This window comes from Oncorhynchus clarkii, chromosome 24, assembly GCF_045791955.1.
Source record: "Oncorhynchus clarkii lewisi isolate Uvic-CL-2024 chromosome 24, UVic_Ocla_1.0, whole genome shotgun sequence".
In the NCBI taxonomy this organism is placed as follows: Eukaryota; Metazoa; Chordata; class Actinopteri; order Salmoniformes; family Salmonidae; genus Oncorhynchus; species Oncorhynchus clarkii.
In genome coordinates this window covers 813,407-840,739 of record NC_092170.1, presented here as the reverse complement: position 1 = coordinate 840,739, position 27,333 = coordinate 813,407, and the positions used below count along the sequence as shown (strand labels likewise).

Sequence of the window (27,333 nt, the reverse complement as noted above, 5' to 3'; positions counted from 1 at the left end):
CCTTGGCAGCAAGAGCCTCTCATTGGATGCTGCAGTGTACCCAAGTGGCATCGGGGGCAACTGATTGCATGCGCATTACCACTCTACTATGTCTCCCTGTCATGGATTTTGCGCCATCAGTACAGATACCAACACATCTTGACCACCAAAGTCCATTAGGTGTCACAAAACTGTCCAGTACTTTAAAAATATCCTCTCCTGTTGTCCAGAAGAGGATGTCTTCCTTAATTGACCCCCCATACACGTAACAGACATATACCAGGAGCTGTGCCAGGCTAGCCACGTCTGTTGACTCATCTATCTGTAAAGCATAGAATTCACTGGATTTTATGCGAAGCTGTAATTGTTTCAAAACATCTCCTGCCATGTCACTGATGCGTCGTGAAATAATGTTGTTTGATGAACTCTTTGTCTGTATAGATTTTTTGGCCTTTTCCCCCAGCATTGTCCCAGCCATATCCACGGCAGCAGGAAGAATTAAGTCTTCCACAATAGTATGGGGCTTGCCTGTCCTAGCCACTCGGTAGCTCACCATATAAGACGCTTCTAGCCCCTTCTTATTAATGGTATCTGTTGCTTTTATACATGTCTTACTACTTGAAAGTCGTCTTAATTCTCACTTAAGAAACTCCTGTGGCTTATTTTTCAAATTGGCATGTTTTGTTTCTAAATGTCTGCGCAAGAGTGAAGGTTTCATTGAGTTGTGAGAGGCACTACTCCCAATATAAGTGAACCTCAAATCATTGTGGTTCTAGTAGTTATCATCATATTTGCGCCTCTTCGATGGTCCAACGTCCCTGTCTGATGTTCGGTGCTTTCCCGGGTAAGAGGGCAGTAGCTCTTCGGCTGCATCAGATTCACAACTGTCAGTGTCCGTGCTAGCTGGGCTAACAACAAATGTAGAATTACTGATGCTAGCATTGGATGTGCTCATGGAAGCAGAAGCTACGAATGAGCAGAAGCTACGTTTGGCTACATAGTGGAATTGCCGCAAGAGAGTAACGGTTAATGTGATTGGATGTTAATTATTTGACTAGGCTACCTGTATTTGACATTGTGTTGTTATTTCACTGAATGCTAGATGGTTTAATTTTATTTTTGGCAGTGAAACAAGGCTACTCAGGCGAGAAAAAAAACTCACCCAAATGTATAGCCCCGTTGGAAAATATAAATGACTGTATATGTGAAGATTTTTTATTTATTTTTTAATTTTATTTTTTAATGTGAAACACATTTTTATTTGGTGTACCCCGACGGCATTGCGCGTACCCCCAGTTTGGGAATACCTGCATTAGACCAAAGGACAGAATTCCACAGGTGTAATGTCCATTGATTGTGATTCTTGGCCCAAGCAAGTCTCTTTTTATTATTGATGTCCTTTAGTAGTGGTTTCTTTGCAGTAATTTGACCATGAAGGCCTGATTCACACAGTCTTCTCTGAACAGTTGATGTTGAGATGTGTGAAGCATTTATTTGGGCTACAATTTCTGAGGCTGGTAACTGTAATGAAATTATACTCTGCAGCAGAGGTAACTCTGGGTCTTCCTGTGGTGGTCCTCATGAGAGCCAGTTTCATCACAGCGGTTGATGGTTTTTGCTACTGCACCTGAATAAACTTTCAAAGTACTTGACATTTTCCGTATTGACTGACCTTCATGTCTTAAAGTAATCTCTTGCTTATTTGAGCTGTTCTTGCAAGAATATGGACTTGGTCTTTTACCAAATAGGGTTATATTCTGGATACCACCCCTACCTTGTCACAACACAAATGACTGGCACAAATGCATCAAGAAGGAAATAAATTCCACAAATTAACTTTAAACAAGGCACACCTGTTAATTGAAATGCTTTCCAGGTGACTACCTCATGAAGCTGGTTGAGAGAATGCCAAGAGTGTGTAAAGCTGTCATCAAGGAAAAGTGTGGCTACTAGAAGGAAATAGAACATATATTTTGATTTGTTTAACACTTCTTTGGTTACTACAGGATTCCATATGTGTTATTTCATAGTGTTGATGTTTTCACTATTATTTTACTAAGTAGAAAATAGTAAAAATAAAGAATAACCCTGGAATGAGTAGGTGTGTACTAGAAGAAAACACAACAGAAATAAGAATAAGAAATATGAAATACACAAAGTAAGTAAGTAAGCATACTATATACAGGACATATTTTAAAAAGTCAGTTCTAATACCATATTTACACATGCAGGGATACTGGAGTGGTGGGGGTAGGTATGTATAGGGGTAAGGGGACTAGGCAACAGGATATAAGATAAACAGAGTATTAGCAGTTTGCATGTGAGTGGGTGTGCGGGTGTGTAGAGTCAGTTTATATGTATGTGCATATTACTGTATGTGTGAGTGAGCAAATGATGGAATTAATGTTTGTGTGTGTGTTGGAGTGACTGTGTGTGTGAGTGTGTAGGGTCCTGTGAGTGGGCATAGAGACAGTGAAAATATTGAAACAAAAAGTCAATAAAGATACAAGGTAAACTCGGTCTGTGTAGCTATTTTGTTAACTATTTATCAGTCGTATTGCTTGGGGATAAAAGCTGTTCAATAGCCTGTTGGTGTCAGACTTGATGCACCAGTACCTCTTGCCGGGCGGCAGCAGAAAAAATAGCCTATGGCTTGTGTGGTTGGTGTCTTTACAATTTTCCGGGCCTTCTTTTCACACCGCCTGATATATTGGTCCTGGATGGCAGTGAGCTGGGCCCCAGTGATTTACTGGGCTGTCCGCACAACCCTCTGTTGCGTCATGCGATCCAGGGCAGTGCTATTGTCATACCTAACTGTGATGCAGTCAGTCACTTTTCTCTCAACGGTACAGCTGTAGAACCTTTTCAGGATTTGAGGGCCTATGCCAAACTTTATCAACCTTTTGGGGAAGAGGCCTTCTTCATGATTGTGAATTGGACACCAAGAAACTTAGACACCAAGGAACTTGAACCTGTCTACCTGCCCCACTGCCTCCCCGAACCCGTTGATGTGGATGGGGGCATGCTCGCACCCACGTTTCCAGTAGTCCACGATTAGCTCCTTGGTCTTGCTGACGTTGAGGGAGAGGTTGTTGCTCTGGCACCACACTGCCAGGTCACTGACCTTCTCTCTGTAGGCTGACTCATCGTCGTCGGTGATCAGGCCTACCACCATCGTGTTGTCAGCAAACTTGATAATGGTGTTGGAGTCGTGCATGGACACAGTTGTGGGTGAACAGGGAGTACAGGAGGGGACAAAGCACACAACTATGTGGGGCCTCTGTGTTAAGGGTCAGCGTGGTAGAGGGGATATTGCCTATCTTCACCTCCTTGGGTCGGCCCATCAGGAAGTCCAGGATCAAGTTGCAGAGGGAGGTGTTCAGACCCAGAGTCCTAAGCTTGGTGACGAGCTTGGAAGGATTAATGGTGTTGAACGCTGATCTGTAGTCAATGAACAGCATTCTCACAAAAGTATTCCTCCTATCTACATGGATGAGGGCAGTGTGGAGAGCAATTGAGATTGCGTCATCTATGGATCTGTTGGGGCGGTATGCAAATTGGAGTGGGTTTAGTGGAATTAATGTGAGCCATAACCAGCCTCTCAAAGCACTTCATGATTACAAAAGTGAGTGCTAAAGGGCGGTAATCATTGTGGCATTAAGCCACTCAACGTCAACAAAACAAAGGAGATGATCGTGGACTTCAGGACACAGCAGAGAGAGCACCCCCCTATCCACATCGACGGGACAGCAGTGGAGAAAGTGGAACGTTTTAAGTTCCTCGGTGTACACATCACAGATAAACTGAAATGGTCCACCCCACACAGAAAGTGTGATGAAGAAGGTGCAACATCGCCTCTTCAACCTCAGGAGGCTGAAGAAATTTGGCTTGTCACCTAAAACCCTCACAAACCTTTACAGATGCATAATTGAGAGCATCCTGTCGGGCTGTATCACTGCCTGGTATGGCAACTGCACCGCCCTCAACCGTAAGGCTCTCCAGAGAGTAGTGAGGTCTGCACAACGCATCACCGGGACAAACTACCTGCCCTCCAGGACACCTACAGCACCCGATGTCACAGGAAGGCCAAAAAGATCATCAAGGACAACAACTACCCAAGCCACTGCCTGTTCACCGCACTACCATCCAGAAGGCAAGGTCAGTACAGGTGCATCAAAGCTGGGACCGAGAGACTGAAAAACAGCTTCTATCTATCTATAGGGCATCAGACTGTTAACAGAAATCACTAACACGGAGAGGCTGCTGCCTACATACAGACTCGAATCATCGGCCACTTTAATAAATGGATCACTAGTCACTTTAAATAATGCCACTTTATATCATGTTTACATATCTTACATTACTCATCTCATATGTATATACTGTATTTTATCCCATCTATTGCATCTGGCCTATTCCGCTCGGTCATCGCTCATCCATATATTTATATGTACATATTCTTATTCCATCCCTTTAGATTTGTGTGTATTAGGTAGTTGTTGTGGAATTGTTACTTGTTAGAATATTACTGCACTGTCGGAACTAGAAGCACAAGCATTTCGCTACACTCGCATTAACATCTTCTAAACATGTGTATGTGACCAATAACATTTGATTTGATAGAGTTCTTAGGCACAGGGATGATTGTGGTCAATTTGTGGAATTTCTTTCACTCTTAATGCAAGCAGTTGTGTTGTGACAAGATAGGTGTGGTATACAGAAGATAGCCATATTTGGTAAAAGTCCATATTATGGCAAGAACAGCTCAAATAAGCAAAGAGAAATTAATATGTAAAACTTCAAGAACTTCTTCAAGTGCAGTCGCAAAAACCCCTCAAGCGACATGATGAAATTGGCTCTCATGAGGACCGCCACAGGAAAGGAAGACACACCTCAGCTGCAGAGGACAAGTTCATTAGAGTTACCAGAATCAGAAATTGCAGCCCAAATAAATACTCCACAGAGCTCAAGTAACAGACACATCTCAACATCAACTGTTCAGAGGAGACTGCGTGAATCAGGTATTCATTTTTATTTTTTTAAAGTATTTAAGCAGGCAAGTCAGTTAAGAACAAATTCTTACTTACAAGGATGGCCTACCCCGGCCAAACCCTAACCTGGACGACACTGGGCCAATTATGCACTGCCCTATGGGACTCCCAATCAAAGTGTGATACAGCCTGGAATCGATCCAGGGTCTGTAGTGTCACCTCTAGTACTGAGATGCAGTGCCTTAGAGCGCTACGCCACTCGAAAACACTACTAAAGGACAGCAATGGACATTAGACCGGTGGACATTTGTCCTTTGGTCTGATGAGTCCAAATATGAGAGTTCTGGTTCGACCGCCGTGTCTTTGTGAGACGCAGAGTAGGTGAACGGATGATCTCCACATGTGTAGTTCCCACCGTGAAGCATGGAGGAGGTGGTGTGGGGGTGCTTTGCTGGTGACATTGTCAGTGATTTATTTAGAATTCAAGGCATTCTGCAGCGATACGCCATACCATCTGGTCTGCGCTTAGAGGTATTATCATTTGTTTTTCAACAGGATAATGACCCAACACACCTCCAGGCTGTGTAAGGGCTATTTGACCAAGAAGGAGGGTGATGGAGTGCTGCATCAAATGATCTGTTATCCACAATCACCCGACCTCAACCCAATTGAGATGGTTTGGGATGAGTTGGACCACAGATTGAAGGAAAAGTAGCCAACAAGTGCTCAGCATATGTGGGAACTCCTTCAAGACTGTTGGAAAAACATTCCAGGTGAAGCTGGTTGAGAGAATACCAAGAGTGTACAAAGCTGTCATGAAGGGAAAAGGTGGCTACTTTGAATTATCTAAAAAATAAAATGCATTTTGATTTGTTTAACACTTGTTAGGTGCACTTCAGATAATAGATGGCATCATGAGGAAGTAAAATTATGTGGATATATTGAAGCAACATCTCAAGACATCAGTTAAAGCTTGGTTGTATAAATGGGTCTTCCAAATGGACAATGAACCCAAGCATACTTCCAAAGTGACAAAATGGCTTAAGGACAACAAAGTCAAGGTATTGGAGTGGCCATCACAAAGCCCTGACCTCAATCCTATAGGAAATTCGTGGGTAGAACTGAAAAAGCATGTGCGAGCAAGGAGGCCTACAAACCTGACTCAGTTACACTAGCTCTGTCAGGAGGAATGGGCCAAAATTCTACCAATGTTTTGTGGAAAGCTTGTGGAAGGCTACCCGAAAAGTTTGACCCGTTATACAATTTAAAGGCAATGCTACCAAATACAAGTTGAGTGTATGTAAACTTCCGACTTCAACTCTATGTAAATTAGATATTTCTGTATTTCATTTTCAATGAATTTGCAAAAATGTCTAAAAACATGTTTTCACTTTGTCAATATGGAGTATTCTGTGTAGTAGATGGGTGAGAGAAAAACATACATTTAATCCATTTTGAATTCAGGCTGTAAAACAACGAAATGTGGAATAAGTCAAGGGGTATGAATAATTTCTAAAGGAACTGTATATTAACACTAGTGAGATTACATGTTGATTGTAGCCTTTCTCTCACCTCTTGGACCAGTGAAGCCATCCAGACCTGGGAGTTCGGGAGCTCCTGGTAGTCCTTTGATCGGAATGAAGTTGGTGTCTCCTGTGTCTCCGGGGGCACCTTTTCTACCTGGAACAGATGGAAAAGTTAGACCATTTCTCTTACAATCACATCTCTACATATAGTGCACAGTAGAATGATAAATGCATGCTATTTGAATGTATTTTTGACAACTTGCTGCAACGCAACTAGGGGGATATTGAAGATTCTCAACTGCACTCCAATGTTATGCAAAAATGGTGCGTCTACAAACTCTTGATCAGAGACATTGTTTTAACGAGCACTGCATTGAATAATGTTATGAGTGTGATTTCTATGTTGACTTTATTCACATACCCTTTTCTCCTTTGAGGCCCTCATCTCCTGGTAAGCCTCGTTGACCGTCAAAGCCCCTCTCTCCTTTCCTTCCCGGGGATCCTAGTGCTCCACTCCTCCCTGGACCACCAACTGACCCATCCCTACCAGGTACCCCTATTATACCTGAACACAGGACGCCATATTGGATATCAGCTCAGCTCTGGCTGCACACATAGGACATAATGGATGCTAATGCTAATGTTTGTTGCATTGGCTGGGACCCCAGATGTCCCCATAGATTACGTTCCAATGTCCATACTTGCAAACCACTTAGAATGTTCATTCGTACTTCTTTTCATAGACTATGTAGAGTGATTTGGTGTCCCTCTCACCTTTCTGTCCTTGAGCCCCGGGTATGCCAGGGTCTCCTAATGGCCCCATGGGGCCCTGGGCTCCAAGGTACCCAGGAAACCCTGGAGAGCCCGGTTTCCCTGCAGCTCCTTTAGGACCCGTGCCGGACAGACCCTCCTCTCCGTTATCACCCTTCTCGCCTGCGTAACCTGACACACACACACAGAATTATGATATTACCCAATGAGGCAGACCTAAAAATAAATTCCCTACCACGCACACAAGTACGCACACAAGTTTTTATTTTATTTCTGATTTGAAAAGCTGCTATTGTCAGTAGGACCTACCTGGAGGGCCTATGTCCCCTGTTAGTCCCATGGATCCTTGAAGGCCTGGGGCCCCCTCTTCACACTGTTCAGGGGTGGGCCCTGGGGCCCCATATCTGCCTGTGGCACCACTCTCTCCCTGCTCCCCCTTCCTTCCCGGTGTACCAGGAAGCCCCGCAGCACCTAGAGAAGACAAGTCAACCCTCTCTGAGATCACACATAATGAACTAAAACTTTGTGGATAGCTCCTGGTGTTTTTGGAAGTTTCTGGTGTTTCTGGTAGTTTCTGGTTTCTCTGACCAGTTGAGAGGCATGTGACTGTACACATTATAAGACTGTCAGCTGTAATATGCAACACACTACATCATACCTAAAGCAGACATTTCAAAATTTCAATGTTGCTTATTGGTGGTACCTGTTAATCCGATTGGACCGGGTGGACCTGGCACTCCTTTGGGCCCCGACAGACCCAGTACGCCCTTGAGGCCTATAGGTCCTGGAGCACCAGGGACAGAGTCCCCAAATGGGCCCTTCAGTCCTGGAGACCCTCGGAAGCCAGGAGAGCCGGCAGCTCCGTCGTAGCTCAGACCCTCAGCACCAGCCTCTCCAGAGTCTCCAACACACCCCACCGAGCCTGTGGTAGGGAAAGAGAGAACATGATCTAGTGTAAGCTTTAATTCAATTAAATGAACTTAAATTGTTGTGTGGAATGTTACAAGCAACAAAGCACAGTGTCTTAAGGTACGAACACACCACCAAGATTGTTGGTCTGCACGGTAGAGGGCCGTTCCTTCACTTGCTAGAACAACAGGTTTCAATGTAGAATCAGCCTGGTTGTTAACTTGACTTTGAGCTAATCAGAAAGCATGAAAGGAGCAACAACGAGAAGGAGAAAATAGGGTACTTTTCCCGGTGACATCCACCCCCTTTCATCTGCAAAACAGCTAGAATTTATCTTAACTAAAACAATAAATCTGCATAAAACCTCTGGAAAAAATATATACAGTATAATAATCTAGAGCAAGTCTTAGTTATACCTTGGTTGCATATTTTACATCTAGCTAAGGAGTTTTGTGCTTGACAGAACATTATATTACATTGATATGTTCACAAAAATCCCCATTAGCTATCTAGCTTACGTTAGCTTGCTAGCTAAGCCAGTCACACTTCATATTAAATGAATGGGATGGTAAGTGCATCAAGTGCACACAATGATGAACACTAAATGTTTCCTCCATAAGCTAGCTATCTAGCCACTGTAGCTAGTAACATTAATATTAAACCAGTATCTTTAGTTAACTAGCTAGCTGGATATATATATGTTGTGCAAGCTAGCAAAAAACGATGTTAACTAGTAATGTTACGCAAAACACTGACACATCAAGACTTGTGTCAAAATTGCAGAGCAGTCTGATCCAAACAAAGACCGGAAGCTTATATACTTATATAACGTTTCATAAAATCATGTGTTTCATATGCGATATCTCACTGATTCCGCCATGGTCTCAGTGCTTTCATAACACAGATCTCTGCTGGACAAATTACTAACAAATTAACTTTGGATGTTTTTTCCTGATCAAAGCACTCGAATGGTAACACTTGAACAAGTAGGGATGGTGAGCATCGTGCCGAGTTCGCCAAAAGGCATGGAGCCGAATCCTGCCTTGGTACGTTTTTTTTTTTAAACCAACACTAGTAGCTGCACATTGGTGTTCAAATCATTTGTTTTATTTAGTATATGATAAGATTAGCCTAAATAATGCCATAGACCATGAAATGTGAACCTGGTTTTTCGATCTGAGTTTAGCTTGACCTAGCCAATGACTAACCACTGTGCCACTGTGCCACTGTGCCTGTGTTATATCATCATCAATAGCTGCTGTGTATAACTGACCAGTAGGTGTCGCTAATGAGCATTGTGTTAAAGGCTCAGTAATTAACAGCTTTTCAGCTAAATTTTGCCTCAGAAAGCATTGTTTGCCCATGACTAATGCTAATCGTTTAGCTAACATTAGCTAGCAAGCTAGACATTTGGCTAGCTGACACAGGCAGCTTGGGATATTTGAGAGTGACTTAATCATCTTGATAGTTATCTAGTTGTGACCATCTAGCTAGTATCATCATGGGGTTTCTACAGATTATTAGCACAGCTGGTTAGGTAACATTGGCTATATAGTAGCATGGACATGCCAAAAAAAGCTTAAAGGCATATTGCGAGATGTTGTCAATTGAGCCTTTTTTGTATTTACCCACAGCCAGTCATGGATGAAAATGTTATGGGTCTGCATGCAGTTTGAAAGAAGTTGCTAACTAGCATTAGCGCAATCGATGACTAGCATTAGCACAATGACTGGAAGTCTACAGGTACAGCAGCAATGGCTCGTGAAACTACCTTCAACTTCCTTCAAACTGCAATATCTTGCACTATCCCTTTAAAGGCCCAGTGCAGTCCAAAACTATATTTTCCCTGTGTTTTATATATATTTCTACACCTGATAATAATGGAATAATACTTTGCAATTGTGAAAATTATGATAATTAGTGTAAGTTTAAGTGTAAGTTTAGTGTAAGTTAGAAAAGACCACCTGAAATGTTTTGCCTATTTTGGTGGGATGGAGTTTTGGCATGCCTGGTGACTTCAACAGGCGGTAAATTAGGTAATAGACCAATAAGAAAGAGAGTTCAAAACCTCTCTGCCAATAACAGCTAGTTTTCAGTCCTAGCAAGACAGTCCAAGCAAGATTCTTGAGAAATTGCTCTTTGCTAAGAAGCACATTTTTCTTTTTGACCATTTTAATTGAAAACAATCACAGTAAGGTACTTAGTTGTTTCCCAGAATTTATATGGTATTGACATAAAAAAACAGCTGCATTGATCCTTTAAGAAAGAAACACTATTCCCACCTTCTGGTCTGGAGTATTTTTACTAGGCTGACGACCAAATTCTGGGTGAACACAAAAAAAGATTGACTGCCAACAATCTGGGCAGAGGTACTCCAACAGTCTTGACCAGTGGGGGTTAGAGTTATAAGATAAGATGAAACACTCTCTCTCTAACATAGTGCATAGAATTTAAAAGGTATTGTTGGATATTACTCATCCTAATCAGACAGCTTTCTTACAAGGACAATACATTGGCCATAACATAAGACAAGTACTGGAAACAATAGAACACTATGAAAAATCTGGGAAACCTGGCCTGGTATTCATCGCTAGTACGACTGGAATTTATATATATATATATATCTGGAATATTTCAATTTAGGAAAATCTCTTACACAATGGGTTAAAGGTATGTACAGTAACCCTAGGTGTAAAATAGTAAATAATGGCTGCTTCTCAGAAAGAACTAAACTGTAAAACATGAGTAAAACAAGGTTGTCCCCTATCGGCATATGTATTTTTTATGGCCATCGAAATATTAGCTATTCATATCAGAGCACAAAATAATATCAAGGGGATAGAAATCCAGGGCTTAAAAACAAAGGTGTCATTGTACGTTGATGATTCATGTTTTCTTTTAAATCCACAATTTCGATCCCTCCACAGCCTAATAGAGGATTTAGATAATTTTTCTAACCTCTCTGGATTACAACCAAATTATGATGTGTACTATATTACGTATTGGATCACAAAAAACATTAAACATTTACATTACAGTGTAGATTACCAATAAAATGGTCTGATGGTGTAGTGGACATACTCGGTATTCATATCCCGAAATAAAGAAATAAGAAATAAAAGGATAGGAAAATACCTGTCCATTTGTGCAAAAAAATCACCATCATTAAATCTTTAGTCATTTCCTAGTTTACCTATTTGCTTATGGCCTTGCCTACATCTAGCGACTTGTTTTTTAAATTATATTAGCAAACAATTTATTTGGAACGGCAAGGCAGACAGAATTAAATGGACCTATTTACAATGCATTCGGAAGGTGTTCAGACCTCTTGACTTTATCCACATTTTGTTACGTTACAGCCTTATTATAAAATTGATTAAATTGTTATTTTTCCTAATCAATGTACACACAATACCCCATAATGAACAAAGCAAAAACAAAGAAAGAAAACATTTACATAAATATTCAGACCCTTTACTCAGTACGTTATTGAAGCACTTTTGACAGCGATTACAGCCTCGAGTCTTCTTGGGTATGATGCTACAAGTTTGGCACACCTGCATTTGGGGAGTTTCTCCCATTCTTTAGTTTCAAATATGTTTATTGCACATACACAAGAATGGTGTATAGGTATAAAAGACAGATGTACAATTCTTATCTAAACATAAAAGAGCAGACAGGCAAGAGCAGACAATGCTCCAATAGTTTTGGAATAGTGTAATCTGTGTAATACCTTGAATTGTATGAGACGATGTCTGGAGTTAATGGAGCATGTGTGTATATAATCCAAGCTCTCTTCCCAGTCTGCCACCGAAAAGTCCCTAGTTCTTCCTCCCATTTTGCTTTAATGGCATCTGTAGAAGGTGTGCTAACAGATTGAAAAGCGTTATGTAGACGCAATATCAGTTTGTCTGAGGTGGGACATCTTTTTATGCATCCGTCAAACTTGGAAGGTTTAGCATTCCCAAATGTTGGGAGGTGTTTTCTAACATAGTCTCTAAATTGTAGGTATCTGAAAAAGTTACTTCTGGGAAGATTATAAGTTTCCCTCAACAACTCAAAGGAAGCAAAGGTCCCTTCTATATATAACTCCCCTATGGTACTCGCTCAAAGGTGTTATCAAGGTTAGAGGGGGCAAATAAGGGATTCCTGGCGACAGGGAGCATGCATGACATTGGACTAAACTCAAAGTGGACTTTAATTTGCTTCTAGATTCGAACTGTGCTATGTATAATAGGATTGTTACGATAAAGTGACATCTCCAGATTGACAGGCGACAAAATCACAGCCCCAATACAGAAGGGGTGACACTCCTCACGCTCCATACTAAGCCAGCTGGATGGCTGAAGTGCGTCATCCAGCAAAAACGTAACAGCGCGAAGGTTAGCAGCCCAGTAATAAAATATAACATTTGGGAGAGACAATCCTCCATCCATCTTGGATTTACAGAGGTGTTTTTTTTTTTTACCTATCCTGTGTGTTTTATAATCCCAGATGAAAGGATTGATAATTTAGTCCAGTTGTTTATGAAAGGATTTAGGTATGAATACTGGGATGTTCTGGTATAGGTAGAGCAGTTGTGGGAGGAAGACCATCTTAATGGCATTAATTCTTCCGAGCAGAGAAATTGGGAGAGTTCTCCAAAATTGTATGTTTTTGCCTTGAATTTTTGCATCAGAGGGGAAATAGTAAGGAGTAACTTTGGTAACTACAATTCCTGGGTAGATAAATTTTTTCTGAAGATAACTTAACTGGGAGATGTTCTAGCCAGGAGGTGTTTTGCAACCGTATGGGCATTAATTCACTCTTGTTCCAATTTATTCTGTATCCTGAGAAGGTACCAAACAAATTAATCACATCAAGAATAGCTGGAATACTAGCCTGGTGTTCTGTTACATAGAGGAGAATGTCATCTGCGTATAGGGAAATCTTATTTATCTTTAGTATTATAGCCGTGTATTGCTGCATGAGATCTAATCGCCTGAGCGAGAGGTTCAATAATTAGGGCGAAGAGCATAGGCGACAGCACACAACCCTGCCTTGTCCCTCAGTAAAGGTCAAATCGGGTCGACAATGATTGGTTAGTGAGTATTCTCGCACAGGGGTTCCTATATAAAAGCTGGATCCAATTTATGAACCCATCTCCAATATTACATTTCTGTAGGACCTTGAATAGATAGGGCCGCTCAACTTGGTCAAAGGCCTTTTCGGCGTCAAGAGATATAAGGGCAAGGTCCACGTTGGGTAACCTCTGAGAATACATCATGTTGAAGAGGCGCCTGAGATTGAAGAATGAGTTTCTGTTATGGATAAAGCCGGTCTGGTCCGAATGGACCAATTTGCCAATTAAAGTGCTAAGCCTGTTAGCCAGAGTTTTTGCTAAAATCTTTTGGTCTGTATTAAGGAGAGATATTGGTCTGTATCACCCTACCTTTTCCGGATCTTTACCCGTCTTATGTATAACTGTAATGAACGCTTGTCCAAAGTAGATGGGAGAACTCCATCCTCATTGGCCTGAACCAACATTTTGTGCAGGTAGGGAGATGTTGCTGAATGTTTTATAGAATTCACCAGGGTATCCATCTGGGCCCGGGGTCTTGCCACTCTTTAGAGATTTAATTGTTTCTCGAATTTCTTCAAGAGATATTTCCTTATTCAGGAAGTTAGAATCTTCCTGGTTCAGGGCAGGAAGATTACAATCCTCCAAAAAGTATTGCAATAATTAAGGGGTTAGGATCCGCTTTAGATGTATATAGAGTCTCATAAAACTGACGGAATCTGTCATTGATGTCTTTGGGGGAAGAGAGTAATTCCCCAGATGCAGATTTAACTTTGTGAATCATTCGGTCACTCACATTTTTCCAAAGTTGTCTGGCGAGTAATTTGTGTGGTTTGTCACCAAACTCAAAATATTTTTGCTTGGCATAGAGAAAAGATTTAGCAATATTAGCTGAGAGAATCTGATTATATAAAAAAAAAATTAAAGAGGTATTTAGAAGTCTTGAAGTCTAGAAGTCACTCCTGCATTGTCTTGGCTGTGTGCTTAGGGTCATTGTCCTGTTGGAAGGTGAACCTTCGCCCGAGTCTGAGGTCCTGAGTGCTCTGGAGCCGGTTTTCATCAAGGATCTCTCTGTACTTTGCTCCTTTCATATTTCCCTCGGTCCTAAATAGTCTCCCAGTCCCTGCAGCTGAAAAACATCCCCACAGCATGATGCTGCCACCACCATGCTTCACTGTAGGGATGGTGCCAGGTTTCCTCCAGACGTATCACTTGGCATTCAGGCCAAATAGTTCAATATTGGTTTCATCAGACCAGAGAATCTTGTTTCTTATGGTCTGAGAGTCCTTTAGTTGCCTTTTGGCAAACTCCAAGCAGGCTGTCATGTACCTTTTAATGAGGAGTTGCTTCCGTCTGGCCACTCTACCATAAATGCCTGATTGGTGGAGTACTGCAGAAATGGTTGTCCTTCTGGAAAGTTCTCCCATCTCCACAGAGGAACTCTGGAGCTCTGTCAGAGTGACCATCGGGTTCTTGGTCACCTCCCTGACCAAGACCATTTCCCCATGATTGCTCAGTTTGGCTGGGCGGCCAATTCTAGGAAGAGTCTTGGTGGTTCCAAACTTCTTCCATTTAAGAATGATGGAGGCCACTGTGTTCTTGAGGACATTCAATGCTGCAGACAATTTTTGGTACACTTCCCCAGATCGGTGCCTCGACACAATCCTGTTTCAGAGCTCTACGGAAAATTCCTTCGACAGCAGTGCTTGGTTTTTGCTCTGACATGTACTGTCAACTGTGGAACTTTATATAGACAGGTGTGTGCCTTTCCAAATCATGTCAAATCAATTGAATTTACCACAGGTGGACTCCAATCAAGTTGTAGAAACATCTCATCTCATCAATCAAAACAGGATGTACCCGAGCTCAATTTCGAGTCTCATAGCAAAGGGCATGAATACTTATGTAAATAAGGTATTTCTGATTTTAATTTTTAACACTGCAAACATTTCTAAAAACCTATTTTCGCTTTGTCATTATGGGTTATTGTGTGTAGATTGATGACATTTGTTTTTATTTAATCCATTTTAGAATAAGGCTGTAATGTAACAAAATGTGAAAAAAGGGAAGGCGTCTGAATACTTTCCGAATGCACTGTAAAGGGGGGATTGGAAATGATGCAGACAATTACATTGATGGAAGCCACATATTATCTGAATTTTAAAGCCGATCTACCCCCTATAAAAAAAAAAATAGAATGACAGGTAACTTAGCGGTTGGGCCAGTAAGCGAAAATATTGCTAGTTCGAATCCCTGAGCCAACTATGTGAAGAATCTGCCGCTGTGCCCTTGAGCAAGGCACTTAACACTGATTGCTCCAGGTTCGCTGTCAATAATGTCTCATCCCTAGCTGAGACCCCATCCTCTAAGGGATCCTCAGGGATATACAAAAACACTTGTACATGCAGTGAAACGAGAAAAATATAAGTACCCCCTATTTGTGATATGTTTGAGGCTTTACAATGGGGACAATCTCTAGTGAGTAAAGCAGAATGGAGAGAAGGCACTTAATCAGGCAGTAATATTCTCTAATGGTAAAAACATTTATCATATTTCTACCTATGGGTCCAGGTGGGCCAGACAGCCCAAAGTCTCCTTTCTCTCCCTTCACCCCGTCTGGGCCCAAAGCTCCAAGATACCCTTGGGGTCCTGACTCTCCGTTCAGCCCTAGACAAAAAAGTAGAAATGTGTCACACCATGTTCAGTGCCAACCTGTTTTGAGAGTTAGTGTCTGTTATTATAAATTAAGTGTATATTCAACTGGCATACTCAACCCATACCATTCAACCTGTACCATTCAATCTGGCACATTTCTCCTTGCTCACTATTCGAACACGTGACAAGATTATCACAATGAAATAAGTCTGATGAATTATTTTTGCCCAACCCCTGCTAGTTTGAGAAACAGACGCCTCACAAGTCCTCATCTGGCAGCTTCATTAAATAGTACCAGCAGTTGCAAAGAAAAAAACATATCTCAGACTGGCCAATAAAAATAAAAGATTAAGATGGGCAAAATAACACAGATACTGAACAGAGGAAATCTGCCTAAAAGGCCAGCATCACAGAGTCGCCTCTTCACTGTTGACGTTGAGACTGGTATTTTGCGGGTACTATTTAATGAGCTGCCAGTTGAGGACTTGTGAGGCGTCTGTTTCTCAAACTAGACACTCTAATGTACTTGTCCTCTTGCTCAGTTGTGCACCGGGGCCTCCCACTCCTTTTCCTATTCTGGTTAGGGACAGTTTGTGCTGTTCTGTGAAGAGTAGTACATAGCGTTGTACTAGATCTTCAGTTTCTTGGCAATTTCTCACATGGAATAGCCTTCCTTTCTCAGAACAAGAATAGACTGACGAGTTTCAGAAAAAGTTATTTGTTTCTGGCCATTTTGAGCCTGTAATCGAACCAACAAATGATCATGCTCCAGATACTCAACTAGTCTAAAGAAGGCCAGTTTTATTGCTTCTTTAATCAGGACAACAGTTTTCAGCTGTGCTAACATAATTGTAAAAGGGTTTTCTAATTATCAATTAGCCTTTAAAAAATGATCAACTTGGGTTAGCTAACACAACGTGCTATTGGAACACAGGAGTGATGGTTGCTGATAATGGGCCTCTGTACGCCTATGTAGATATTCCATAAAATCTGCCGTTTCCAGCTACAATAGTCATTTACAACATTAACAATGTCGACACTGTATTTCTGATCAATTTGATGTTATTTTAGTGGACAAAAAATTTGATTTTCTTTCAAAAAAAGGGACATTTCTAAGTGACCCCAATCTTTTGAACGGTAGTGTATGTATAGAGCAATTGTTGTTTATTAACTTGTTCATGCTGGGCTCATCTTCAAAATACACTGTGGTCTGATCATGACTCCCTGCTTAAATAAAGATTAAATAAAAATTGTGTTTATCCATGATAATTCTTTATGTGTGTATTGTTATGTTCACATGGCTGAGGCAACTTTGTGCATTTTTTTTATTGTCATATACTACTCATTCATTTATAAGACAGTAGACCTGTAAGCATGCCATGACATGATGAAACATTAGCACAATAACAAAGTGATACTTTTCACAATGTGCTGGAGTTTCTATAAGTTATACCTGGGCTTCCGGAATCGCCTTTCTGTCCTGGGGCACCAGGGTTACTGGGTATGCAGGGTAGGGTGTCACCTGCACAAGAGAAAGGCGGCATTGGGTAGGGTGAGGAGGACAAACAAGATGTCTTGCATAATGTTTTAAAAGCGCTTCTTAAATAATGTTATTTTTTGTCATGAAGGGGTGTTTCAGTTTACTCCAAGGTTGTAATTGAGTGTACATACATGTATTTTGTTCATCTACCACTCTTCATCCAGTGTAATAATACATACACAAAAATAACTAATAAATAGGTCATTTATGACCAACAGTAATATGAATGCTGATTTCCAACCCTGATCTGTCTTTGTGTTTCACACAGACTGACAAGCTCCTTACCCCTGACTCCTTTGAGCCCAGGAGATCCCCTGAATCCTGGAGGTCCCTGGTCGCCTGGGAGTCCCCGTTCCCCCACTGCCCCAATCACATCAGGTCCTGGGGGGCCGACGGGTCCAGCAAGCCCTTTTGGCCCGTCATTACCTGGATACCCTCTCTCACCCGGGAATCCTGAGTAACTGTCACCCTGAGTGGAACCAATCAAACTTAGGCTGCATTCCAAATACAGAAAAGACACCCTCTCCCCTTAGCCCTCAAATTAAGTGGACACTTCTGATGACGTATCATGACGTATGATGAGTTGACACTTGCAGGGCGAGGGAAGAATCAATTCATTTTAAATGGACCGCTCTTGCCAGGATATTCGTCACTCGTTCGTCCCACGGTTGTGTTTTCATCATGGAACCACTGGTAGCTGTTGTGTGTGCTTTATATACTCTACAGTCAATTATGATTGCATTTCGTATCTTGGTTAGAAGACAACGCATCCGCATCATCGAATACTAGCCACCTGACGATATCTGGTAAATCGAACTATCATTAGTTTTATGATATGTGTTTGTGCCGTCGTGCATTAGTAGCACAATTTCTAACTTATTTACATTTGTTTTTACGACTTCTCCATATTGATGTTGGTTTTATGTTTTGGCTGACTTTTCTTAGTGGATGTACAATCATCGCGAATTGAATTATGGGATATTTCAGGCTTGTACAGAGTTGTACACTTGCTTAGCTAATTGTTTGGACAGACGGCACAGATGGCCACGGGATTCCTTCAAGGGCATAAGGCGAGGGTAAGTGGAGGAGGGAGTGTCATTTATGTGTTTGAAACGCAGCCTTTGACTAGATGAGTCCATACTCACTAACTTTTGCTTAGACGGGAGGTTTAGACCTTAGGTCTAAATCGGCTAGCTGCTAGATTTTCTCATAGGCAAACCTGGCACAATTAACCTCTATGCTAAGTACGACCAGCTGATCAGAATGATTGTGTCCGGTAACAAATTTCGTATCAGCCAATTTAAATCGTCTACGTTGAACCAACACTTTTTCATTAAAGGGTTCTTAAAAGAAGTCCAATGGCACATTCTGTTAATCAAAAGTGTTAGTTTTAACCCCTTTGAAATGTAGAATTACATTTATTGTTTTAGTGTGTTGAGAAGGGAAGCGCAGCCAACAGATTGAAAATGTAGATTAAGAATGAATTTAATAAGTCTTTCTTCAACCTTGTCGACAAACACACTGCCAAGGCCCAATAATCATATTGAATATACATGGATGTGTACACCTAAATGTACAACGTTTTATATGTATTTTAACAATCATCTACTTTGTCACATATGCATTTCTTGACTCGAGGACCAGCAGTGAAGTGTTCTTTCCTCAAAGAAACACCATGCCCGAGTCAATTTCAAACTCACAGTCATCGTATTTTGCCATCTCCGGGGTTACCGCCACCAGTTAGTTATAGCAATAAGGGGTACATTACAGTTATTTGACAAGACCACGAGCATCATCCACTTTTTTTTTTAACAATGTACGAATACAAACTTACACGTTGTATAATTCTCCTACATCTTTATTCCTGTGAAATCACATGGATGTTTGTGAAACAAACAGGCAAAAACGTGTAATTTGGTCATACATGTATATGCGAAATCGTGTCTTTTGAATTTTGTGTAATGTTAGTAGGCTAGCCGAGTCAAGGATGCATCAAGCAATACATATTGGCACACTCCACTTCTTGTTGCAGACCAAGAGTAACAAAGTAAACCTTGAAGTTGGAGGTTTTAGGATCTCATTATGATGAGGATTTGGGCATCTTAAAGAAACATTAGATCCATGCTTTGTACCAGACTCCTAATTCCGGTTCCTTCTGTATGTAACTACCGTAATTTCTGAATTCCTGAATATAAACCGCACCCACTGAATTATTAAAAATATGTATTTTGTACATAAATAAGCCGCACATGTCTATAAGCCGTAGGTGTCTACCGGTACATTGAAACAAATGAACTTTACACAGCCTTTAAACGAAACACAGCTTGTAACAAAAATAAATAGGCTTTAACGAAATACGGCTTGTAACAAAAATAAATAGGCTTTAACGAAACACGGCTTGTAACAAAAATTAAACCGTAGCCTACCAAGAAAGTCATTGGTCACTATCTTCCTCCTCCTGTGCACTGAAACCACTGAAGTCATCTCCTTTGGTGTAGGAGTTGAATAGCCTCAGAATTGCTTCATCCGATGTTGGATCGTTTTCATTGTCGCTCTCGTCACTTTCATCCGGAGGCAAATACCCCGCTGAGCTCATGCTGCCCCTTCAACACGCAGCAGTCCAGCCTTTCGAAACCCGTTGATGATAGTGGATTTTTTGACAATGCTCCACGCTGTCAGGACCCACTGGCAGACTTGACCATAAGTTGCTCTTCGCATGCGGCCCGTTTTAGTGAAGGATTTCTCCCCACTTGTCATCCAAGTCTCCCACTGAACAAGGAGCGCCACCTTAAATGCACGATTTACACTGATGTCGAGTGACTGCAAATACTTTGGGCCATCTGCTTTTCTTCCCTCTGAAAGCTTTTGTTGTCTTTTTGCAGTTCCTCACGCTGCTGTTTCCAACGTCTTATCATCGACTCATTAAGGCCAAGCTCCCGTGCAGCAGCTCTATTTCCTTTTCCAACAGCCAGATCGAGTGCCTTCAACTGGAAAGCTGCATCATATGCATTTCTCCGTGTCTTTGCCATGATGAGGGTGACAAAATTACTACCGTAATCAGAATGATGGGAAGTTTGAGGGCGCTCGATTTACGTCACATTATGTGACGGTGCTCAGTTTTTTGGCGGCATGAATCTTGTGAAAGCGGGAAAAATCCATAAATTAGCCGCGTCATTGTATAAACCGCGAGGTTCAAAGCTTGGGAATAAAGTAGCGGCTTATAGCCCGGAAATTACGGTAAGTCACTAACAGTTTGAATATGGCTTTTGGTGTCCTTAATGACCTTGGTAGACTCACCTCTGGGCCAGCGTCACCAGGCACACCCGGATTCCCTTCGTCTCCTCTCCTCCCAGTGAAGCCTGGACGACCAGCCAGCCCCGGAAGGCCAATGTCTCCCTTCACACCTAGAAACCAACCAGACTTTACACGCTTACATTGTAACTCACATCCAGTGGTCAAAATAAATCAGGGTGCACAAAAAGATTACAGTGCACAAAAAGATTCATAACTCAACAGAGATAGAAGAAAATAGTATTACAAGGACCTTCCCAGCAGACAGGGGACATTCAAAGGACATTTGGTGACCTTCATAGTAGGTCTGCTTTAGGGTTAAGGCGAGATGTTATCCCAGCATGCCATTCTCTAGATCTAGGAATCTTTTGCCTAGAGTTCCCTGTCATTGCGGACCAGGCCAGGATGTTTTTAGGGCGTTCTCAGGACATTCAGTGTATCAGTTGGCAGGATGTCTCCCGGTGGTCTCAAAGGAGTATTCACCCCCCCCCCCAAAAAAAAAATCTACACACCTGCCTGGGCATCTGCACCCTCATTTTATTTATATACCTCCTTCGAAAGTATTCAGACCCCTTGACTTTTTCCACATTTTGTTATGTTGCAGCCTTATTCTAAAATTGATTAAAATGTTTTTTTCCCTTCAACAATCTTCACACAATACCCCCTAATGATAAAGCAAAAATTACGCTACTAGTTTGGCACACCTGTATTTGGGAAGTTTCTCTCATTCCTCTCTGCAGATCCTCTCAAGCTCTGTCAGGTTGGATGCGGAGCATTGCTGCACAGCTTTTTTCAGGTCTCTCTAGAGATATTCGATCGGGTCCGGGGTCTGGCTGGGCCACTCAAGGACATTCAGAGACTTGTCCCAAAGCCACACCTGTGTTGTCTTGGCTGTGTCTTAGGGTCGTTGTCCTGTTGGAAGGTGGACCTTCATCCCAGTCTGAATTCCTGAGCACTCTGGAGCAGGTTTTCATCAAGGATCTCTCTGTACTATAATCCATTAATCTTTGCCTCAATCCTGACTAGTCTCCCAGTCCCTACAGCTGAAAAACATCCCCACAGCATGATGCTGCCACCACCATGCTTCACTGTAAGGATGGTGCCAGGTTTCCTTCCTCTAGAGCTCTGTCAGAGTGACCATTGGGTTATTGGTCCCCTCCCTGAGCAAGGCCCTTCTCCCCCGATTGCTCAGTTTGGCCTGGCGGCCAGCTCTAGGAGGAGTCTTGGTGGTTCCAAACTTCTTCCATTTAAGCATGATAGAGGCCACTGTGTTCTTAGGGACCTTCAATGCTGCAGACCTTTTCATGGCACCTACCCCAGATCCGTGCCTTGACACATTCCTGTGTCAGAGCTCTACGGACAATTCATTTGTTTTTGCTCTGACATACACTGTCCAAGCAATTGAATTTAACCCAGGTGGACTCCAATCAAGTTGTAGAAACATCTCAAGGATGAGCAATAGAAACAGAAGGAGCTCAATTGAGCTCAATTTCGAGTCTCATAGCAAAGGGTCTGAATACTGAATAAGGTATTTCTGTTTTTTTTCATTTAAGAAATGAGCAAACATTTCTAAAAACCTGTTAAGCTTTGTCATTATGGGATATTGTGTGTAGATTGCTGAGGATTTTTATTTATTTAATCATTTTTAGAATAAGGCTGTAACATATCAAAATGTTTAAAAAGTCAAGGGGTCAGTTACTGTTGCCCAGCACATCAAGCCCTGATTGGTGAACTACTGATCCATTCACAGAGATTTGTCTGTTGGAAAGGTTAGGAACACCCAACTACACGAACATACAATATTTCCAATGTACATATTGACACACTTTGACATACATACATGATTTCATTGTGAATGTTCATTTATACAGTAATTACTCTTCAACATGTCCTCATCTGGGATTTGAACTCACAACCTTTGAACTCACAACCATTACAATATTCCAGCTACCCCACCATTAGTGTTAATCAATTAGTACGATTTGGTTCCCCCCCCCCCCCAAAAAAAAAATGTATAATCACGGTTTTCAATTTGAGTTTAATTATTTTTTTTACATTTTTAGAAATGCATTATATGGGTTGAATGCTGTAACAACACAGAATAAAACAATTGATGGTATTTAGTATTTATACTGACAATAAATATAAACGCAATATGCAACAATTTCAAAGATTTGACTGAGTTACAGTTCATATAAGGAAATCAGTCAATTGAAATAAATTCATTAGGCCCTAATCTATGGATTTCCATGACTGGCCAGGGGTACAGAGGTCATGGCCTGAGAGGTCATAGGCCCACCCACTTGGCAGCCAGGCCCAGCCAATCAGAATAAGTTTTTCCTCACAAAATAATTTTATTACAGACATAAATATTCCTCAGCACCCCCCACCCCTCCTCAAATGATTCCACAGGTGAGGAAGCCGGATGTGGAGTTCCTGGGCTTCCTACAGCCAAATTCTCTAACACGATGTTGGAGGCAGCTTATGGTAAAGAAATGAACATAAAATTCATTTCTGTGGTATTGTGGCCTATTACTGTCCCCAGCACAAGGTGCACCTGTGTAATGAGCATGCTGTTAAATCAGCTTCTTGATATGCCACACCTGTCAGATGGATGGATAATCTTGGCAAAGGAGAAATGCTCACTAACAGGGATGGTAACAAATTCCTCCACAAAATGTTAGAGAAATAAGCTTGTTGGGTGTATGGAAAACTTAAGGGATCTTTAATTTCAGTTCATGGGACCAACACTTTACATTTTACGTTTATATTTTTGTTCAGTATAAATACATCCAATGGCAAGATAGAATGTTCACATCGACCAATGAAAAGTCGCTCTTACCTTTAATGCATAGATAGACATCACCTTTCTGACCTTTTGGACCCCGGACACCTGCAAATCCTGGGAAGCCCTATGAAATGGAAAAAAAATGTTTTAATCAACTCAACATTAACCAGGTTCTATTTGTTGTGTATAGCCTTGGCTAAGCATTGCAACTATAGGATCAGTTATGGTTGGGCAGGAGTTGTTCTAGAGGTTCCAATCAGCCTATAGGCAGGCTACATGCTGCACGTAGGGCCCTGCAAATTGCAGGACCCAAACGTTTGACCTCTGTCAACAAAGGGTATATAACAAAGTATTGAGATAAACTTTTGTTATTGACCAAATACTTATTTCCACCATAATTTGAAAATAAATTCATTAAAAATCCTGCAATGTGATTTTCTGCATTTTTTTTCTCATTTTGTCTGTCATAGTTGAAGTGTACCTATGATGAAAATTACAGGCCTCTCTATCCTTTTTAAGTGGGAGAACTTGCACAATTGGTGGCTGACTAAATACTTTTTTGCCCCACTGTATGTGAAATCGACTCGTTCTCTAAGTGTCACTATCCCCCAAAAGTTTGTGTGTTTGGTTATAGCTGTGGCCTCACACCAAAATACGCATTTGTTTGTAATAGGGATCGCCCCCTTGCTGAACTGATAGAAGCAGTTGATACTATTCTGAATATTTTAAACCTTTTCTGTCATCTGAATTAGTTATTTTATGAGATTTTTACTTTAATTGGCGTACCCCGGCCTCTGATCATTTGAAGAATATTCATTTTGACTTTAACCTGGCTTTAGCCCCCACAAGTACCTATTGAGTGGTGTATTTGCTAATGACATCAGTGATCACTTTCCTATTGTATGTATTAGAGATAACAAACATAAAAACATTGATCCTCGTATAATTATAAAGATAAAACCTTGCACCATCCCTACAGTGAAGCATGGTGGTAGCAGCATCATGCTGTGGGGATGTTTTTCAGTGGCAGGGACTGGGAGACTAGTCAGGATCGAGGCAAAGATGAATGGAGCAAAGTACAGAGATCCTTGATGAAAAACTCTTGGTCTTAGTTATGGTCCGTCAATAAAGGAACACTGACAATGATACTCACGTCTGCCCCACTTCTTCCTATGTCTCCGGGAAAACCAATGTCGCCCCTCGGGCCTGGTGCCCCACAAAGTCCTCGTAACCCTGGCAATCCCGGAATCCCCATAAAGCCAGGGTCTCCCTTTGAAGGCTGGAGGAGCTCACAATCACAATCACCATCAATTCCTAAAAACAATGAGACAAAGTGAATAAGTAAGATACAGGATTAGGGTTTCACTCATTTGTCAAAGGGGCCAATTACAGATATTGACATGATTCAAGGGGCCAGAAAATGGTGCACCATTCTTAATTATTTAATGTATGGTGGGCCACATTCAATTGGCTTGCAGGCCACATTTGGCCGGTGGGACGGACATATGTTGTGTTCTGAAACCCATGGCATAGGATACAGATGCAGGATCTTAATTTGATAAATGTTTTTGTGGATAAGAATATTTCTGCTTAGCAAGACAAGGGTTCTAAAAGGGTTCTAAAGTTTGTAATTTCCACATTGAAATTTCAGACTTGATTTGGGTTTGCCCTAACAAAAAATGTATCAACTCCTGTAAAAATGTACATTCATTATAATCCACGTAACAATTCACATTTTCTGTTGCTGCAGGACTGTTTTCCTGCTGTAGCAAACTGGCTCGAATTAAGATCCTACACCTGTATGAGAAAGGTACAGGATAGCAGTGTACAATAGCAGCCTACACACTGAGTGTACAAACATTAGGAACACCTGCTCTTTCCATGCCATAGACTGACCAGGTTAATCCAGCTGAAATCTATGATCCCTTATTGATGTCACCTATTAAATCCACTTATTTATTTTAGTCAGGTCTAAAGGAACATTATGATGTTAAGAAAATGTGTTTCAAAGGAACAGAATAGGAGTTGGTCTACTGTATGTTATCTGGCTATGTTCCATGCCATAGGCTTATAGTCTTATTTATTTAGCTGACATGAAGTCCTGTGCCATTATTTTATTTTATATGATTTTATAGTAAGAAATTCTTACACTGAATACACGGAACAAATATATAAACTATATACTAAAATATATAAATATATTAGGGGCGGCAGGTAGCATAGTGGTTAGAGCATTGGGCCAGTAACCAAAAGGTTGCTAGATCGAATCGCTGACAAGGTAAAAATCTGTTATTCTGCCCCTGAACCAGGCAGTTAACCCACTGTTCCTAGGCTGTCATTGTAAATAAGAATTTGTTCTTTACTCACTTGCCTAGTTAAATAAAGGTAAAATAAATTTTAAAAAACTGCCTAAATGACTGCCGACCCGTAGCACTCACATCTGTAGCCATGATGTGCTTTGAAAGGCTGGTCATGGCTCACATCAACACTATTATCCCAGAAACCCTAGACCCACTCCAATTTACATGCCACCCCAACAGATCCACAGATGATGCAATCCCTATTGCACTCCACACTGCCCTTTCCCACCTGGACAAAAGGAACACCAACATGAGAATGTTATTCATTGACTACAGCTCAGTGTTAAACACCATAGTGCCCTCAAAGCTCATCACTAAGCTAAGGACCCTGGGACTAAACACCACCCTCTGCAACTGGATCCTGGACTTCCTGATGACCGTCCCCAGGTGGTAAGGGTAGGTAACAACACATCTGCCACGCTGATCCTTAACACGGGGGCCCCTCAGGGGTGCGTGCTCAGTCCCTTCCTTTACTCCATGTTCACCCATGACTGCATGGCCAGGCACGACTCCAACACCATCATTAAGTTTGCAGACGACACAACAGTGGTAGGCCTGATCACAGACAACGTTGAGACAGCCTATAGGGAGGAGGTTAGAGACCTGGCCGTGTGGTGCCATGATAACAACCTCTCCCTCAACGTGATCAAGACAAAAAATATGATTGTGGACTACAGGAAAAGGAGGACAGAGCACACCCCCATTCTCATTGACGGGGCTGTAGTGGAGCAGGTTGAGGGCTTCAAGTTCCTTGGTGTGCACATCACCAACAAACTATCATGGTCCAAACACACCAAGACAGTCATGAAGAGGGCACAGCAAAGCCTTTCCTCCCCAGGAGACTGAAAGACTTGGCATGGGTCCTCAGATCCTCAAAACGTTCTACAGCTGCACCATAGAGAGCATCCTGGTTGCATCACTGCCTGGTATGGCAACTGCTCGGCCTCCGACCCCAAGGCTCTACATAGGGTAGTGTGTATGGCCCAGTACGTAACTGGGGCCAAGCTTCCTGCCCTCCAGGACCTCTATACCAGGCAGTGTCAGAGGAAGGCCCTAAAGATGGCCAAAAACTCCAGCCACCCAAGTTCTCTCTACTAACGCACAGCAAGCAGTACCGGAGCGCCAAGTCTAGATTCAAAAGGCTTCTTAACAGATTCTACCTTCTAGCCATAAGACTCCTGAACAGCTAATCAAATGGCTACCCAGACTATTTGCATTGTCCCCCCCCTGCTCTTTTGCACTGCTGCTACTCTCTGTTTAATGCATAGTCACTTTAACTCTACCTACATGTACATATTACCTCAATTACCTCAAGTAACATTGTGCACCCGCAAATTGACTCTGTACCGGTACCCCCTGTATATAGCCTCCCTACTGTTATTCTACTGCTGCTCTTAATTATTTGTTATTTTTATTTATTTTTAATTTTTCTTACAACTGCATTGTTGGTTAACTTCTTGGTGA

At 41.7% G+C, this 27,333-nt stretch overlaps 1 protein-coding gene across 1 annotated transcript in view; it reads right to left on the bottom strand.

Annotated features, from left to right (window-relative positions):
- LOC139382213 (collagen, type IV, alpha 4) overlaps positions 1 to 27,333 on the bottom strand; it is a 117,831-nt gene that overhangs the window by 34,865 nt on the left and 55,633 nt on the right. The window contains exons 20-30 of the mRNA XM_071126093.1: positions 24,663 to 24,823; positions 23,564 to 23,633; positions 20,728 to 20,834; positions 17,716 to 17,899; positions 17,344 to 17,412; positions 15,795 to 15,902; positions 7,971 to 8,189; positions 7,577 to 7,738; positions 7,271 to 7,438; positions 6,918 to 7,061; positions 6,543 to 6,650 (exon numbers count right to left, since the gene is read on the bottom strand). Of these exons, the coding sequence (XP_070982194.1) occupies positions 6,543 to 6,650; positions 6,918 to 7,061; positions 7,271 to 7,438; positions 7,577 to 7,738; positions 7,971 to 8,189; positions 15,795 to 15,902; positions 17,344 to 17,412; positions 17,716 to 17,899; positions 20,728 to 20,834; positions 23,564 to 23,633; positions 24,663 to 24,823 (1,500 nt within the window). The remainder of the gene's footprint in view (positions 1 to 6,542; positions 6,651 to 6,917; positions 7,062 to 7,270; positions 7,439 to 7,576; positions 7,739 to 7,970; positions 8,190 to 15,794; positions 15,903 to 17,343; positions 17,413 to 17,715; positions 17,900 to 20,727; positions 20,835 to 23,563; positions 23,634 to 24,662; positions 24,824 to 27,333) is intronic.